The 17634-nt window shown below is 41.7% G+C and overlaps 1 protein-coding gene and 1 long non-coding RNA gene across 7 annotated transcripts in view; one reads left to right on the top strand and one right to left on the bottom strand.

Moving 5' to 3' along the window:
- TXNL1 (thioredoxin like 1) overlaps positions 1-5072 on the bottom strand; it is a 34005-nt gene extending 28933 nt beyond the window's left edge. For 3 of the 5 annotated variants that reach the window (XM_058691991.1, XM_058691993.1, XM_058691992.1), the window contains exon 1: positions 4775-5071. In XM_058691991.1, coding sequence (XP_058547974.1) covers positions 4775-4872 — 98 coding nt within the window. In that variant the 5' untranslated portion in view covers positions 4873-5071. Of the gene's footprint in view, positions 1-4774 lie in introns of all 5 variants that reach the window. The other 2 variants (XM_058691989.1, XM_058691990.1) reach the window with 1 other exon arrangement.
- A 148-nt stretch (positions 5073-5220) lies between these two features.
- On the top strand, positions 5221-14476 carry LOC131490039 (uncharacterized). Of its 2 annotated transcripts, none has more exons than XR_009250917.1 (3): positions 5221-5346; positions 12613-12731; positions 13903-14476. It is a non-coding gene; the product is annotated as an uncharacterized LOC131490039 (long non-coding RNA). The 2 variants fall into 2 exon arrangements; XR_009250916.1 differs by having other exon boundaries at positions 5221-5355.
- Positions 14477-17634: the final 3158 nt, after the last annotated feature.

Genomic DNA, 17634 nt, shown 5'->3' with positions numbered 1-17634 from the left:
AGTGGAGGTATGTGGGGAGATGGGCTAATTGGGTGATGGACATTAAGGAGGGCACTTGCTGTGATGAGTACTGGCTGTTATATGTAACTGATGAATCACTAAATTCTCCTGAAACTAACACTACACTGTATGTTAACTTGAGTTTAAATAAAAAGTTGGAAAGAAACAAACACACGAACAAAAAAACCAGAAAGACTCATAAATACTGAAAACAAACGGTGGTGGTGGGGAGGAGATAGGTAAACAGATCAAGAAGTACAAACTTCCAGTTATAAAAAAGTCATGGCGATATAAAGTACGGCATACGGATAACACTGTGGTAACTTTGTATGGTGGAAGATGGTGACTATATTCACCGTGATGAGCATTTCGTAAAGCGTATAACCATCAAATCATTATGCTGTACACCTGAAACTAATATAATATTGTATGCCAAGTATACTTCAATTTAAAATAAAAATCATTCACACTGAGTTTTATGGGAAAGAAAATGCATATTCTTTTAGCGTTGGGGCTTACCCACTAGTGATAACAACAAAACTGGCACTGTTTATAACCATTAAATGTATATTTAAAGAGTAACAGTACAGAAATAACAGTTACAAAAACACATCACCACAGTATATAATTCATATATATAATTTTATACTCTAAACAATGCTGTTAGGTTACGTGTTAACATCCCCATGTTACAGGTGGGGAAAGAATATCACAGAATGAATTGAAATGTCCTAGGTCATAAGATTAGTTTGCAAGCAGTGCTGTGGCTAAATAATTCAAGGCAATATTTAAAAAAAAAAAAAGGTCAGGTTGTGTGCAATACAGGGATGAACCTGCATTTCCTTTCTATTTAGGTTGGGAAAAACAAGGACAACACTTTACACTTCCTACAGTGCATTCAGCAATGGGACCTTAAATTATTCAACCTGTGACTCAACATCCTCATGTGTAAAATGGGGATAATTTCAAAGATTATTTTGAGGACCGAATAAGTCAATATAAATTCTTAAATAAGTCTCTTACAAAAGAAATAATATGTAAATGTTGGCTATTTTAATTATTTAAAAACAACAACAACAACAACACTGGAAAAGGGTGCCAAGACTATTCACTGGGGAAAAAACAGTTTTTTCAACAAATGGTGCTGGGAAAACTGGATAGCGACATATAAAAGAATGAAAGTGGAGTTTTACACCATATACAAAAATTAACTCAAAATGGGTAAAAGAATTTAAAAACTAAAATTACAAAATTCCTGGATGAAAACATAGGGGCAAATCTTCATGACACTGGATTTGACAATGATCTGTGGGATATGACATCAAAAGCACAAGCAACAATAGAAAATATATATAAACTGGACTCCATTAAGACGTAAAAACTTTTGTGCATCAAAGGACACTATCAAGAAAGTGAAAGGCAACCAATGGGAGAAAATATTTATAAACCATTTATCAGATAAGGAATTGATACCCCAAGTATATAAAGAACTCCTATAGGGGCATCTGGCTGGCTCAGTTGGTACAGTGTGCAACTTTTGAGGTCAGTGTTGTGAGTTCAAGTCCTACGATGGGTGTAAAAATTACTTAAAAATAAAATCTTACCAAAAAAAAAGAAAGAAAGAAAGAACTATAATTCAAGAACAAAAACCCAAACAGTCTAATTCAAAATCAGTAAAGGGCTGGAATCAGCATTTCTCTAAAGAAAATAAATGACCAATAAGCACATGAAAAAATGCTCAACATCATTAGCCATTAAGGAATTACAAACCAAAACCACCAGACCACTTCACACCCATTTAGGATGGCTATTTGGTGCAACTGAATTCCACTCCCAGGTATATACCCAAAAGACTTGAAAGCAGGGACTCAAAGATATCCTTGCACACCAATGTCGATAAGCGGTATTACTCACAATAACCAAAAAGTGGAAACAATCCAAGTGTCCATCAACAGATGAATAAACAATATATAGTATATGCATACGATGAAATTTTTAACTTTAAAAAGGAAATTCTGATACATGCTACAACATGGATGAACCCTGAAAACATTATGCTAAGGGAAATAAGCCGGAAACCAAAGGATAAATGTTATATGACTCCACTTACGTGAGATAGCAAAAACAGGCAAATTCATAGAAACAGACAGATGTTACCAGGGTGGGGGACTGGGGGTATTGGGAGTTACTGCTTCATGGGTAAAGTTATTGGTTAATGTTTCTATCTGAGATAATGAAAAGATTCTAGGAAATAGTGGTGATGGTGGTACAACATTGTGAATGTACTTAATGCCACTGAACTGTACATTTAAAAATGGCTAAAATGGTCAATTTTATGTTACATATATTTTATTGCAATTAAAAACACTGAAATACTGGAGAGCCGCTGAAGATTTTTAAGCAAAACAGTGACAATCTATATAACATTTTAGTAAAATTAATGTTAGATATAACATGCAAGTGAAGAAAATGGAATAAGGCTTAAAAGTAGGGTTGGAAAAGAAATAAAGAAATAGGTGATAGAGAAAACTATGTTCTTGGCCTAACATGGGACATTAACTTTGATCTAAGAGGTTTCCTACATGATCTATTGGATACAGTTATTTTGAGGGTCTAATACCGATGCTGAGTTATGAAAGTCTGAGGTCACAATCACATACAGTTTGTGGAGGAACACATTAACAGCCAAAATATTACAGAACTTTAAGGCAAATACAATCTTAACAGATTTATAAATTACCTAAATATACTTTAGAACTTAAAAGCTTTCTAAATTCAAACTTTTGTTCTCAGTTTTTACCATAAAAAATTAAATTCTCATTGCATCAAAATACCTTTTTAAAAATTAACACAGAGCTTTGCCAATCGATGTCTGCAGTTGTTTATGGTTATATGAAACCTCATTACTAACAGAAGTGTTTCCTTAATAGCAATGTTTCCCCACTTTTCTCACTTCAACTAATAAATTATTTATCACTGTCTGTCATCTCTTCTGCTATGGTAAGGGGAAAAGAGACTATTTCATTGAGGGACAAAAGTCTATATATTCCTACAGACTAGAATTAGGAAAGTGAACTAAAAATGAGATTCATTGTTAAAATCATCTCTTCCCTTTTCCAACTCTGGCCTAGGCACTTAGCAAATGTACTTAGTATGTAGTATGTATTCCCCATATTAAGAATATAGACATTGCAGGGGCGCCTGGGTGGCTCACTCAGTTGAGCACCCGACTTCGGCTCAGGTCATGATCTCATGTTTCGGTTAATGAGTTCGAGCCCCGTGTCGGGCTCTGTGCTGACAGCTCAGAGCCTGGAGCCTGCTTCGGACTCTGTATCTCCCTCTCTCTCTCTGTGCCTCCCCCACTCATGCGCGCTCTCTCTCAAAAATAAACATTAAAAAAAAAAAAAGAATACAGACATTGCAAAATTGCTAAAGCTGAGAAGATATATTTATAGAATTTTGACATTCCTTTTACACATGTCTTTATAACAAAATCTTTATCTTCTCCAATTTAATAAACATGAAAGTCTACATGTCAAATTGGTACTCTCGGCCACCCTATAAAATCCAATATACTGTGCCTTTTCAATTCTGTATGAGACAGATTGATCCAGGAATAAGTCTTTAATTGTTTTCATCTCTATCTGCATCCACCCAAGCCCTAAAACTATCTAATCCTAATGCCACCACTTATATACTCAACATTTACTGAATCATGTTCAATAACCACGAATCACTTTTTACCCTCAAAATACTGCCTTATGTTTATATAGTTACCTGGACAATTCAATGGGTTACATAAACAGTAATACCTGCAAGTAAATTTCTCCAGCTTAGGGTAAATGTAAATAACTCGGAGGCTAGGGGGTCAAGGTAAGTCAAATGGAGACCACTAATTCTTAGAAGGCACTAACATACACAAAGGGAGGTCAGTAAATACACACCCTGGCTGAAATCTTGGTTCTAAAGGCCTACTTCCAACATGTCACTCTCACACAGGTACACTGCACACTCAAAATGGAAAATCCACCAGCTCTGCGACCAATAAATCATGTTGAGATTTACCAAAGTCGACATCTCTGTCCTGTTAAACCATCAAGACAAAAATGGAGTCTATATGGCCAAACCCAGATGTCTGGATACCTGTATTGCATATATGCCCACTGTAACTTCTGTGATCAGATGCAGCCGCATACATAAGGGAGGCTAAGTTACAAAGTTACTAACCAAACGAGTAACAAGGCCATTAAGAAAAGTAAAAAGCACCTGACTCAACATTAAAACGCATTAAATGAGCACTACGTGGATTAGTTGGATAGCCCCAACTGAAGTTTCTAAAGGTTTTACAGAAATGCAATAAGTGAAGAAAGCCAAAGTGTTCGGAAAATTAAGATTTTAGGTTTTCTAAGGTGCAAGTGACAGCTGGCTCCCCGGAAGGAATGGAACAGGCAAAAGCAGGAGAGGCTGCAGGAAGACTCCCACAGACTAGAAGGAACAGAGGTGGGCCACCCCAAGTGGCCTCGTCCGAGGATTCAGAAGGGACGGGCGTAGATCTCCCGGGCTGGAATTCGCGGATGGCCAGGCCTCCGTGCCCTGCAGAGACTCCCTTGCGCACAAACAGGGGAGCTGAGGCCTAACTGGGCAGCGGCCTGGGGCTGCGGCCAGCGCGGGACATTCCGGAGCAGGAGACGGCAAGGAGTCGGGACCCGGAAAAAAAGTGAAGGGAAAGCAGGCACGCACACGCGGGGCCCACAGGGCTCGCGCCCGGCCTCACCCTCGCATGGTGAACTTGACCACGGCGAGTCTGGAGCCCGCGCCGCTCAGCTCCGGCTGGAAATCCGGGTCGCTCCCGACCGGCTTCACTCCCACCATTCTCAGCCCGGCAGGGCGGCCGCGACGCCACCGGCTTCAAAACTGAAGAAGGCGACCCGGGAGAGGAAGAGCGGGAGGCTCAGGAAGGCCGAGGCCTGATCACAGGAGGTGGCGACCGCGGCGTCTTCCCCGGGACTCTCAGTGCCGAGTCACGCCAGGGAGCAGAGCGGCCGGGGTGGGGGGGTGGGGACGGGAAAGGGGGAGGGGAGAGGCGAGGGAAGGAAAGGCGTGCGGCACCCAGCAGCCACCGCGCGGCAGGGCCGCCGGCGCTTGCGCACGTAGGCGTCATTTCCGCGCCGTCCGTTTTGGCTCCCAGCGCCCAATCCCAAAACGCGACCCCTGGCCCCACCCAGGCTGTCAGGAGCCGCGCAGGCGCGGAGGAGCAGCAGTCACAAGCTGAGCTGTGCAGTGCGTTTTAAGTTCGCGTCATCCCTCCGCGGTTCCGAGAACCAGGCTTCTGCCGAGTTTCTCGGGGTAAGAAAAGTAATTTCAGTGGCTAAGGTTTTAAGCCTCCCTTCCCCAGAAGTGCTTGAGGAAATACTTTGTCTCATATTCCGGGCAAAACGCCACACTAGACAAAATAGGTGCTCTCTGTGCAGTCATCCACAAACTGTCATGCACCTGTCTTTAAGCTGCGCCTAAAAAAATGAAAGCACCATCCATCCTTCTAGAAACACAGTCTCGTGATAGACACCAGCAATAGTTAACAAGTTTGCAAAGGAAACGTTGGGACAAATGGGACAAGAGGATGGGACGGGGTAAACTTGCTAGAAGTTGTGGTCCCTGAACTGAATCTTGATGGAAGATAGCCAGGTGGTGAGAGGTGACGGTGTATTACCGGCAGAAGAACCAGCAGTGCAGATTTGTGTTTTAGGGGGGCTGATAACAATAGCTAATAGCTGACAAATTACTCGCTAGACAAGATACGTGCTCTTTGTGTATTTTAGCTCATTTAATCCTCCCAACAACCTGTGAAGTAGGTTCTATTTTATGGGTAGACTAATTTCCCCTAGTTCACACACCTCATGGAAAGTCGAATCAGGGGCGCCTGGGTGGCTCAGTCGGTTGGGCGTCCGACTTCAGCTCAGGTCACGATCTCGCGGTCCGCGGGTTCGAGCCCCGCGTCGGGCTCTGGGCTGATGGCTCAGAGCCTGGAGCTTGCTTCCGATTCTGTGTCTCCCTCTCTCTCTGCCCCTCCCCCGTTCATGCTGTGTCTCTCTCTGTCTCAAAAATAAATAAACGTTAAAAAAATTATAAAAGAAAGTCAAATCAGCATTTAAGTTAAGGTAGGCTAACATCAGCGTGTTCTTTTAAATGTCAGAGTAGGTGACAAATGATTTGCTTTTGAATTTAGCTGGATGATGAAACTGAAGAGCAAAGTGGAGGTCTGATCATGCCTAGCTAAGGAATTTGTATTTTAACATGAATGCAATGAAGTAATCACTGGAGGGCAATTTTTTTTATTATTATTATTACCCAAAAAAAGTGTCTTTAGAAAAAATCCCGAGGTAGCAGTGAGGAGGATGGAAGGCAGTGAGACAATTTAGGAGGTTACTGTGGTAACCCAGGAAGTGAGTTGTGGGAGCACCCTAAGTGGAAATGAAGAAGACTTGATATATTTGAGGAACAATTAGCAGACAAAAATCATAGGATTTCGTGACCAATTGGACCAATTTAGTGAGATGACAGAGGAAGTAGTCTAGGATAGCGCAAATATTTCAATCTTGTGGCTTTTTGTACTGGGTTAAGATGCCTGTGTGACATCTAGGTAAGGGGCATAGTAGATGGTAGGAAGCTTGCGTCTGGAACTAAAGGAAAACAAGTGGGTTAAAGTTGTAGACTTGAGAGTCATTGGTTTGGGTGGAAATTGAATCCAGGAACACAATTGTCTCTGTTCTACTGATGACAAGGCTAACATTCAGAGAAGTGTGTAACTCGTTCAGTTATACAGTTGTGAGGCTGCTTAGCCCTCAAACATTACACCCAACATTATATAGAAACAGACTATATGTGTACATAGAAACTTTCATCAGATGTTATTGCAAGATGATGCTCTACTGAGTGATTTTTTTTCTCTGTATTTTCTAAATCTCTTCCATAATTATAAACAGTATACACAATAAGAAAGAAAGCACAGCTGGGAGAAAAAAAAAGTGCTACACAACAATGCTACAAAAAAGGCCAAAGTTTCTGCCCTGCCCTAAAAACAAGAATAATATTCACAGTTAACTGGTCTCCTGTGAAATTTAGGTAATGGCTAATATCACTGAGAAAAAAAAAAAAAGCTCTTGGTAGAAGAAATTTCCCCCCAAAATGTTTCTTTTTTCTAAATTTGTATGTACTACCCTGAAAACCCCATTTTCTGGAATGTCCATGAAAATTTTAGAAAAAACTTATTACCATTAAACCTCTGCAAGGATGACTTGTGATTATTCTTTTTTCTAAAAGTTCATTCATTTGAGAGAAAAAGGAAAAGAACATTAGTGGGGGAGGGGCAGAGAGGGAGAGACAGAATCCTAAGCAGGCTCTGATGTTAGCACAGAACCCTACGTGGGGCTCGAACTCATGCACTGTGAGATCATGACCTGAGCCAAAATCAAGAGTTGGACACAACTGACTGTTGGGCACCCCGACAGGTGCCCCAACTTGTGATTATTCTTTTTAAAAAAATTTTTTAAGGTTTATTCATTTTTCAGAGACAGACAGAGCGTGAGTGGGGGAGGGGCAGAGAGAGAGGAAGATGCAGAATCCAAAGCAAGTTCCAGGCTCTGAGCTGTCAGCACAGAGCCTGACACGGGGCCTGAACTCACGGACGGCGAGATCATGACCTGAGCTGAAGTCGGCCGCTTAACCGACTGAGCCACCCAGGCGCCCCAAATTGTGACTATTCTTAAAAGGATGATATGCTTTCTCCATTCCTGAGGTTAACATATTCAGAAACGCCAAATATGCTGCACGTAAGCTCCTCCCACCCCATCCCTTACTTGGTGGGCATCACTATTAGATGACACCATTTCCCGGGGTCTATCCAGCCTCAGCCTCAGAATTCCATTCAGTAGCACCCACTACCAGAGTCAGGATGAAACCTATTATTTGCCATCTCACATCTTGCTGTAATTGTTACATGTGGAAATCCATGGTTCTCAAATGGTAGCGAGCCCATTAAAATGTGAGTTTCCAGTTTCACACCCAGAGATTCTGACTCAGTAGTGCTGGTGCGTGGCCCAGGAATCTGAATTTCAACAGGCATCCAGGGTAACTGAGGCAAGGAGTCCATATTTTGAGAAACACTGTTTGATGCTACCTGTCGTGTACCATTTACTATGCATTTGGTATGCACAAGGTACTGTGATAATGCTTTGAAACACCTTTCTTCCAGGGACATCAAAAGGGAGATAAGGCACTTCTACAAAAACTAAAAATAAATAAGGTAAAATGTGGTAAGTGCTATAGTAGAACTGTAGATAACATACCACAGTGGTTGAGAAAAGGAAGAGAACATTTCCAGCTGGAATGAGCAGAGGATGCTTTATAAAGGGATATGTTCTAATACTCAGACCTAGATAAACCTAAGAAGGAAATGCATAAACATCTTCATTCACAGAAATGACACCCAGCTTTTCTCTCAACTCATCAAGAATATAGTTTGCTTTAGACTCACCCGTTTTTTATCAGTCTCAGTCTATCACTGGAGGAAGGCTTTCTATCATGACTTGTAGCTGCCATGGGCTCACTTTGCTAAATTTAAAAATAGATGTGATAGGGGGCGCCTGGGTGACTCAGTCGGTTAAGCGTCCAACTTTGGCTTCAGGCCATGATTTCAGTTTGTGAGTTTGAGCCCCACCTCAGGCTCTGTGCTGACAGCTCAGAGCCTGGAGCCTGCTTTGGATTCTGTGTCTCCCTCTCTATCTGTGCCTCCTCCAATCACAGTCTGTCTCTCTCTCTCTCTCTCTCTCTCTCTCTCTCTCAAAAATAAATAAGCATTAAAACAATTTTTTAATAGATATGATGGAGATATGTCATCCATGACTTTCTCTCTCCCATAGCCCTTTTCACGTGGTAGATACAAAATAAGTATTGATCGAATAAATGAATGGCTAGGAAGCAAAATGCGTATGAGCGTGACTTAGTCCACAAAATGCAGGAGTAAAAGGAATGTTCTTTTGTGTTATATAACTCAAGTTCATTTTGACTCTGAATCCTCACCCTCCTGCTGTGTCCAACTAGAACAAAAACAACCTCATCTCCTCCTCTGCCTGATTTAGAAATTGTACCACATATCTGGGTTTAGAGTGGGAGTGGGGCTTTGGAGTGTAGACGTCTAGGAGCCCTGTCTCTTTCTACATACCCTCTTGAAGTCTAGCCCTTTCTGTTTCATGTGACTACCTCAGGGATTGGGACCTTTGTTTGAAGCTGCCTCTGGACCCATCTGCCTAGGTGCACCAGTGTGACATTTCTCCCTGGGTTTTTACTTCTTCCCTTCTCCCTTCCATAAAGACTTTCCTTTATGTTTTTATTAAGAGTTTTATAGTTTAACTTCTAGATTTATTTGATCCACCATCCACCTTTTTGAGCCAATTTGATCCTAATCACTTAAAAGTATTCCCACGATAGAAAAGAAAGACACAGTTTTCCAGTTTCATATGTATTTGAGTGTTTGTTGGCAAGGCACTATGCAATAACCATACGATCTCTAATGTCAGTTGTTCTTTAAATGTAGTCCTCTTGTAAAAAGGTAGGGAAATACCACTTTCTGATTTTTTTTGAAAAGCAATAGCAAGAATATAATGAAGAAATAACTTGTATTCTACAAAAGAAGTCCTCGTAAATTCCTCTGAGATATACCTCTTTAAATAACTGAATTTGTATTTGCAAAAGCCCAAGGATACAGATTTATTGAATTCCATAAACCATATGAAATTCCCCCATTAACTTATCAAAGTTACAACTACCCAAAAATTCTGCATAAAAATAACATCTGCGTAATAGTTTATTGGTAACTAATTCCTGAAAAAACAGAAAACTTGTAATATTTTATATCAGCTTAATTCTTTAATCAACTGGGAAATTTATTTAAAAAATGATTTTAGGTAAGTTTTGTTTTATTCCTAAAGTCTTGAGGGAAAAATATGTAATGTATGTAATATAAATGTTAAATAGAAAGGACGTTCTTCATCATTTCCAAACTCTAGTTTGCAGCCTATTGAATCTGAAAATTGAATACCATTTCCCATGGCTGTCCCTAGGTGGCGCAGTGTCTTTCAGTCAAAGGAGTATGATTTCCCCTTGGATATCAAATGCTTCTTTCAGTAATGCTGTTAAGTCCCCAGACGTTTGTCCCACCAACACTATATTCCTTAGTTTTGGACACTAGGCAGTGTCTTGCAGGAGTGAGTTTTCTAGGAAGTCACAAAGTGACCTATCACTGTCATAAATCTCCTCCTGGAACATACTGAAGAAAGTTGCTAGCCATTCTGAGAGTCAGTTATGGGTATTTCCCAGAAATGTAAAATAGTTTTTTTTATTCTGAAATGTATATCTGAGGTTCAGAAGTCATTAAACTGCACAGAGTTGCTATTAAGAAGGCCAGACAGGGGCGCCTGGGTGGCGCAGTCGGTTAAGCGTCCGACTTCAGCCAGGTCACGATCTCGCGGTCCATGAGTTCGAGCCCCGCGTCAGGCTCTGGGCTGATGGCTCGGAGCCTGGAGCCTGTTTCCGATTCTGTGTCTCCCTCTCTCTCTGCCCCTCCCCCGTTCATGCTCTGTCTCTCTCTGTCCCAAAAATAAATAAAAAATGTTAAAAAAAAAAAATTTAAAAAAAAAAAAAAAAAGAAGGCCAGACAGACAAATATTTCTATCACTTAAGCCTCTGAATAAAAATCCATATTTTAATTGTTTTAAATAGTGAGTTGGAGGTTAGCATTAACTCTTTGAAACTACAAAACTACACATGGCTACACATAACTATGTGTTCACTTAGTCACTCATAAAGAGAGTTCTTTTTTTGGCTTGTGGTAGTATAGTAGATATTGTCTGGCTAGAATGTACAAGTCAGGAAGAAATGTCCCCCAATAAAGACTTTTGCTGTATTCAAAGGCCTTTCTCAGTTATGCCCTTGAGCAAACACATACACCAAACATACACATCCTCATCAATCAGTCCATGCTTGAGTGGCAATATGTGCATACTCTCCGTACCTCTGAGGGCCACGCCCTGAAGACAGTCAATGAAAATAAAACGTAGGGAAGTGGCTATTTACACAATATTTCCCACCAAAATTCAGCATACTAGAATCAGAAGAAGGTAGGAGGATCAGATCCAACTGGTAGAAAGTACCAAAGCATAGCACTTCTCACATTGCATGGCACTCATGGTGGATGGAAGCTGTCTCCCTGCCAGACTGTGAGCAATCTGACCACAGAACCCAGTCTTTGTGCTATCTGCATGGCCAGCTCAGCACAGTGCCCAGTGCCACTGGATGTTGAATAAATGACGCTTTCCACCATGGCAAATTATATTTAAGATATTTAAGACACGCAAAAGAAATTACTATTTTGTGAAAATAGAAATTAAGTTAAAGTGCTCATAGCCACTGCCCCCTCCACCCAGATTATTGTGGAGCAAATGCCAGGTATCATATAATTTCATCTGTATTATGTTAGCCTACCTCTCTAGAAGATAACGATTCCTTTAAAAAATCACAAGCGGGGCATCTAGGTGTCTCAGTAGGTTAAGCATCCGATTTCACCTCAGGTCATGGTCTCACAGTTTGTGAGTTCAAGCCCCGCATCATGCTGTCTGCTGTCAGTGCAGAGCCCGCTTTGGATCCTCTGTCTCCCTCTCTTTCTGCCCACCCCCCCCCCCCCCGCTCTCATGTGTGCTCTCTCTCTCTCTCTCAAAAATAAACATTTTTTAAAAAATAAATAAAAATCATAACCAAAATACCATTATCACACTTAAATGTTAACAGTGCTTCCTTAATATCATCAAATATCCACTCAATGTTAAAATTCCCCATTTTCTCTTAATTTATGGCTCATTTGAATCAATATCAAGAAAAGGTACACACATTGCGTTAGTTGATATCTGTCTCTTAACTCTTTTTTTTTTTTTTAATGTTTATTTATTTTTGAGACAGAGAGAGACAGAGCATGAATGGGGGAGGGTCAGAGAGAGGGAGACACAGGATCCGAAACAGGCTCCGGGCTCTGAGCCGTCAGCACAGGGGCCCGACGCGGGGCTCGAACTCACGGACCGCGAGATCGTGACCTGAGCCGAAGTCGGCGCTCAACCGACTGAGCCACCCAGGCGCCCCTCTTAACTCTTTTTTATTACAACTTTATTTCTTTTTTTGTGAATTTTTATTTGAAACAATTCAAATGGACAGAAAATTTCAACAGCAGCAGCAGTAGTCAAAGAGAAGTAGCAGTAGTCAAAGTAGAGGAAGAGGGAGACGATGGTAGAGTGAGATGAGAAGGAGGGTCCACTTTCCTGCTAATCATTGACTGGGGAGTCCCCGCCCGGGAAGAGTGTGTTCTTGGCTAACTTTGCCGTGCTCAGACTTTTGCCAACGCGGCCCCCAGAATAGGTACCCCCACGGAAAAGCTGAGGAGACCTTGAAGAAGCTAACAGCAGGAGCAGGAAGCAAACCTTCTCCATGCAGCTGGGAAGTGGATTTTCCCAGAAGGAGAATCTGAACAGTGCATCTTGGTGTCTGCCATGGATCCTCTTTTTCCCACAGGTTTGGGGAACAACTCTTCCAGGGCTCTTGTGGTCCTCTCATCCTGACAGGGAAAAGAAGAGAGAAGTTAGTAGAACAGACTACAGCCCTCGTTGCTGCAGGACGTGACAAAGCTACAAGTCAGTCATCACCTCCTTCTTTACTATCCTGATTTCCCCTGGCTGATCCTGCTGGGTTCGTGAGGGGTCCCCAAGCCCTTCTTTGTGAGGAGCTCAAGCACCCCCAACCTTAACACCTTCACTCCTTCCTAGAAGGTGTAAGTATGGAGCAAATGGAGATATTTCTAGAAAAAGACATCCTGTTACTTAGAAGAAATTGATTCAAGCACCCCCAACCTTAACACCTTCACTCCTTCCTAGAAGGTGTAAGTATGGAGCAAATGGAGATATTTCTAGAAAAAGACATCCTGTTACTTAGAAGCAATTGATTTAGAAGTCATGAGATAGGAGAAAAAGAGAAGTCTCACCAACTGACTTTTGTGTCATGTAAGAAAGTGCGAAGGGGAGTTGTAAAAGAGGAACACGCAAAACCATGCAAAGAACACTTCCTCACTTACTTGGGGCACCTGGGTGGCTCAGTCAGTTAAGGATATGACTTCAGATCAGGTCATGATCTCATGGTTCGTGAGTTAGAGCCCTGCATGGGTCTCTGTGCTGACAGTGCAGAGCCTCCTTTAGATTCTCTGTCTCCCTCTCTCTGCCCTTCCTGCACTCCCTCAAAAATAAATAAATAAAACTTTTTTTTAAAAAAGAACACTTACTAAATTATTCTGCTGCAACATGATAAAGTGGGAGGACCCCCAGTAGTAACATGAAGCCCCCAACCATGACATGACTTGTAGGCAAATGGGTCCACTAAGGAAAGGACAGAATTAGCAAAGTATTAGGCCCTACGGGGAACACCAAACCACAGATTTATAATCTAGAGGAGAAAAAATAATAGCACACACGAGACAACCTGGAAATGACAACAATAATGAAGCCACTGTTAGACCACTGGGCAAAAATTTATAAAGTGGAGGAACAAATTTCCTTGCCTTTTGAAGAACTAACTTGGAATTTAGGAAGTCCAGGAAGTATTGGTGTGTTATAGGGTAATTGCTACTAAGCTCTAAAGACAGAGTAATACTTAAGTTTTTGTTTTTGTTTTTAAAGCCCATACCTTTAAAACATGGCATGTGGAAATTTTTGACCCTTTCCCCATGGTTTCCATTTACGGTTCATTTCTGGTAACAACTGTACATTTTTGGTTAAAACAACAGTGATGACAACTTCTTATTTGTCTTTGCAGCTGTCTGTCTTTCCCACTCAGTGTCCATGATGCATTGCTGCCAGCTGATTTTTGTGGCCAACACATCGTACAGTAACTGCCCAGTGAGCCACACTCTATACAATCCTCTCTCCCTGAGCACACGTGAAATCTGTGACTTGCTTCTAATCAGGAGAATATGGCAACAGTGAAGGACTGTCACTCCCTTCATTAGGTTACTATCTACAGATTTATCTATATCTATCCATATCTATAGCTATGTAACTCCAACTTTCTTACACACACACTAGAGAGATCCTTTTTGCTGACTTTGAAGAAGTGAGCTGCCATGCAGTGCAAGGCCTTTGGTAAGGCTCAGGTGGCAAGGAGCTGTAGGTGGCCTGTAGGACCTGAGTGTCCTTAGTCATTTATCCACAAGGACATGAATCAGATTTAAATTCTTCCCAAGCGGGGCTTCCAGATGAGATTGCAGTGTGGCTGACCTCTCAACTGTAGCCTTGTGTGATCACAAGCAGAAGACCCAGTTAAGCTGTGCCTGAACACCTTTCCCATGGAAACTGTGAGACAATAAATGTGCATTGTTTGAAGCCACAAATTTCCTTGGAAATGTGTTTTACAGCAATAAACACAAATGTAATGTTGTTAGGAAAAACACCACTCTACGTATCCATCAAAAACCTTCAGTACCTTTTCATTTCCTTTGGAATAAAGTCCCAAGAGCCCATAAGGGCATTTGAGGCCTCTCCTTATCTGACCTTATTCTATTTTTCCCATGTCATTTTTTATTACTGAGTTTAGGCTGAATCTGAGAAAGACTATATCAACCTCTGAGAGCGTTCCAGGGCAAATATCACCCATTGAAGGAGTCCTTCACAGGGCAGAAATAGCAAAGTCTTAATACCACAGTTTCCCTTGGCATCCCCTTGCTGTCCCCTGTACTTCACTTCCAATTTCACTTTCTGTTTATTCTACCTGTTTCTATACATTCATGGTTTACATTTCATATATGTTATACACACACACTCACACTCATATTTTACTTTTCATATATGTTACATGCATACACACAGTTGTTTTTCATTTCAAAACCAGCAACAAAATTGTTTTCCTCTCCCAATTCTTCCTATTCTAAATCCTATCCACTTTTGTAGACCTCTGTGGAATCTGATGTGATTATCCTTCCTCACCTCAACCTAGAAGCAACTCGTCTTTTTTCCACGACTCCTTATGTACTCCTTATTTCTCATACTGTGCTATATTATAGGCTTATATCTTGGGTGGGGGAGGATTTTCCATTCTTTCCATCTGCCCAAACACTTTCCAATTTTGAGAGAATTCCTTATTTTTTGAGCCTTGGTGGGAAGCACAGCCTACTTTCCTCTATAGAACTGAACTTGCCAAATTCTTGCTTTCTCGGCTCTGCTTTCAGTTAAGGTTCAATAAATATATGTTGAACCGAATGTTTTGGTTGTGCAAATCTTTTCAGATTTTTATATAATTCCTCCAGGTGACAGGAATGAATAAATTATTTATTAAAAAAATATACTCAGGATCAGCTTACTGAAGGTACAAATCTTAACTTTCAGGAAGGTTACACATGGAAAACATATATACGTGCATATAAAAATGTGTGAATTTTTCTGAACCATTCCTTTTGAATCTTTATTTTAGTTCTGCAGCTCAGGAGATTACACGCATTTATTTATATATAGACTTTGGCAATACATTTTGTAAACTTGGCAGAGAGGGGCCAGAGTGTTAGTAGTCAGAAAGCTTCTCCTAATCTTCCTATTGACCTTTTATTCCTAGGAAGGTAGTTGAAACACAGTAATTTTGTAAAGTTTAATTAATATTTGTTGAATAAAAGTCAGCTTTATCTAGGAGAGATGTTTTATAGATTTCCTTTACAACCCAAACAAGCTTTAATGAAGTCTAAGCTCGTCCCGTGGTAACCATTCTGTGCTTCCTATATTTCCAAATAGTTCTTGTAATTTGTAAAGGAGATCATGAACTTAACAGTTTAAATGTATTCATCATCACAACAGAGGAAGTGAGTATATGGAACCAGCTGTCCAAGGAATTAATTTCTTCTATTTAACACAATTTCCCTGCTCTTCCCTTGCCCCCACGTGTTTGGAAGGCAGATAAAGTTGAGGAAAATTGTAGAATCCCAATTCGCAGTATAAGACGATTTCAGAATTGCTGATTTTCAAGGGTTCTATTGACTTCCCTGGTCAACATTATGATTTAGTTTTTTTCCTAATGGCAGCAGAGCTGGTCTGTACAAATAAACAGCATATAGGAAACAACACCCAACACCTAAAGAATGCTAAAAGGCCTAGTGAAGGAAGAGGGGGAATGCCCCCCAGAACACTGATGGGTCTGTGATGTGTTGCAGGGAGGAGGATTGTCTAAACTGGAAAGAAGGGAAGGGGGGAAGGTTGTCATTTGCAAGAATTATAAACTGACAGAAAGCCTTTTGACCAAACCAATTCCTAGCTCTCTTTTGATATATTAGCAAGGAAATGCTCCTGTCTCAGGGAGTTGTTTCTGCCCTGTTCTAACCCCCTGATCCCCTGCTTCAGACCCATCCCAATAGGATTTCGCTGTTCAAGGTTCGGTCCAAGGACCAGCGGCAAAGGACGTTCGTTACCTGGGAGTTCGTTAGAAATGGGGGATCTCAGCAACCCACTTCAGACCTACTGAATCAGAAACTTCATTTTGACAAACTCCCCAGCTGATTCCTACATACATTTTACTTCTGAGGATTGCAATAGAATTCTTGTCCTATAAATCCATTAGTGAGATTATGAAGAAAAAACAAAGCTATGGAATGAAAATCTTTTCTGTCCTTTTAACATAACTGACCATTGGCCACCAGCATTGCACCAGTTTTTCCCTTGGCTGCTATTCATTCATTCAACAAATAATTGGGAGGAAGATAGGCAAACATAATACATAACTAACATTTATTGAGCTCGCTTAACCTCCTAGACACCCATGAGATTATTATGCCCACTTTTTTATGTGGGGACATAGAGGAGAATAAAGAGAAGCAGCATCATGCGCCAGATGACATTAAGAGTGTGCAGTGGAGCACCCGGGATCCCAATACAAGCCTCTGTGAATGCAGATCTCACGCTCCACTAGGCTCAACCGCCCACACGGTGTACATTCATTCCCTCTCCTCTACAGGAATGTTGCACAAGGTCAGACTTCCGTAGCCGAGCAGCAGAGTTCCTCCTCTGGCCCTCTGCGTCGTGGGCAACAGCTAAGTTCGAGGTCAGAAGGAAACAGTAACCAAATTCCAGAGCTAACACTTTCTAAGTGTCTGGACCGAGTCTCGGGGGCGGAAGAGTAAACTTGCGACATCCTGGGAACACCTAGACTTGCCATTTCATTCTTCCCTCCATCTTGGTCCTCCCAGCATGGGAATTGGAGGCGAGATCAGAGCCTAGACCAGACTTCCCACGACAAAAATGGCGGCCGCGCACTCTTTGCCCAAAGTCGACAACCCTAGCCTCCGTTCGGTCTCCATGGTGACGCGGTCAGCTTCTCCGGCTCCAGCCTAGGCCAGGCAAGTATGGAAATGAGGATCATTTCCCTCCCCCTCATTTTTGCGACAGTTGCAGCGAAAGTCACGGCAGTTGGGTGTCAGCTGATTTACTGCAGCGGCGGCGGTGGCGGCGGCGGCGGCAACGGCGCCTTGCAGCCTCGGTGGGGACACGCCGGCTGGGCTCGGGTTGCGGTCCC

Source organism: Neofelis nebulosa, chromosome 11 (assembly GCF_028018385.1).
Source record: "Neofelis nebulosa isolate mNeoNeb1 chromosome 11, mNeoNeb1.pri, whole genome shotgun sequence".
Classification (NCBI taxonomy): domain Eukaryota; kingdom Metazoa; phylum Chordata; class Mammalia; order Carnivora; family Felidae; genus Neofelis; species Neofelis nebulosa.
Note: the sequence above shows the minus strand (reverse complement) of the source record. Positions and strands in the feature narration are given on the sequence as shown.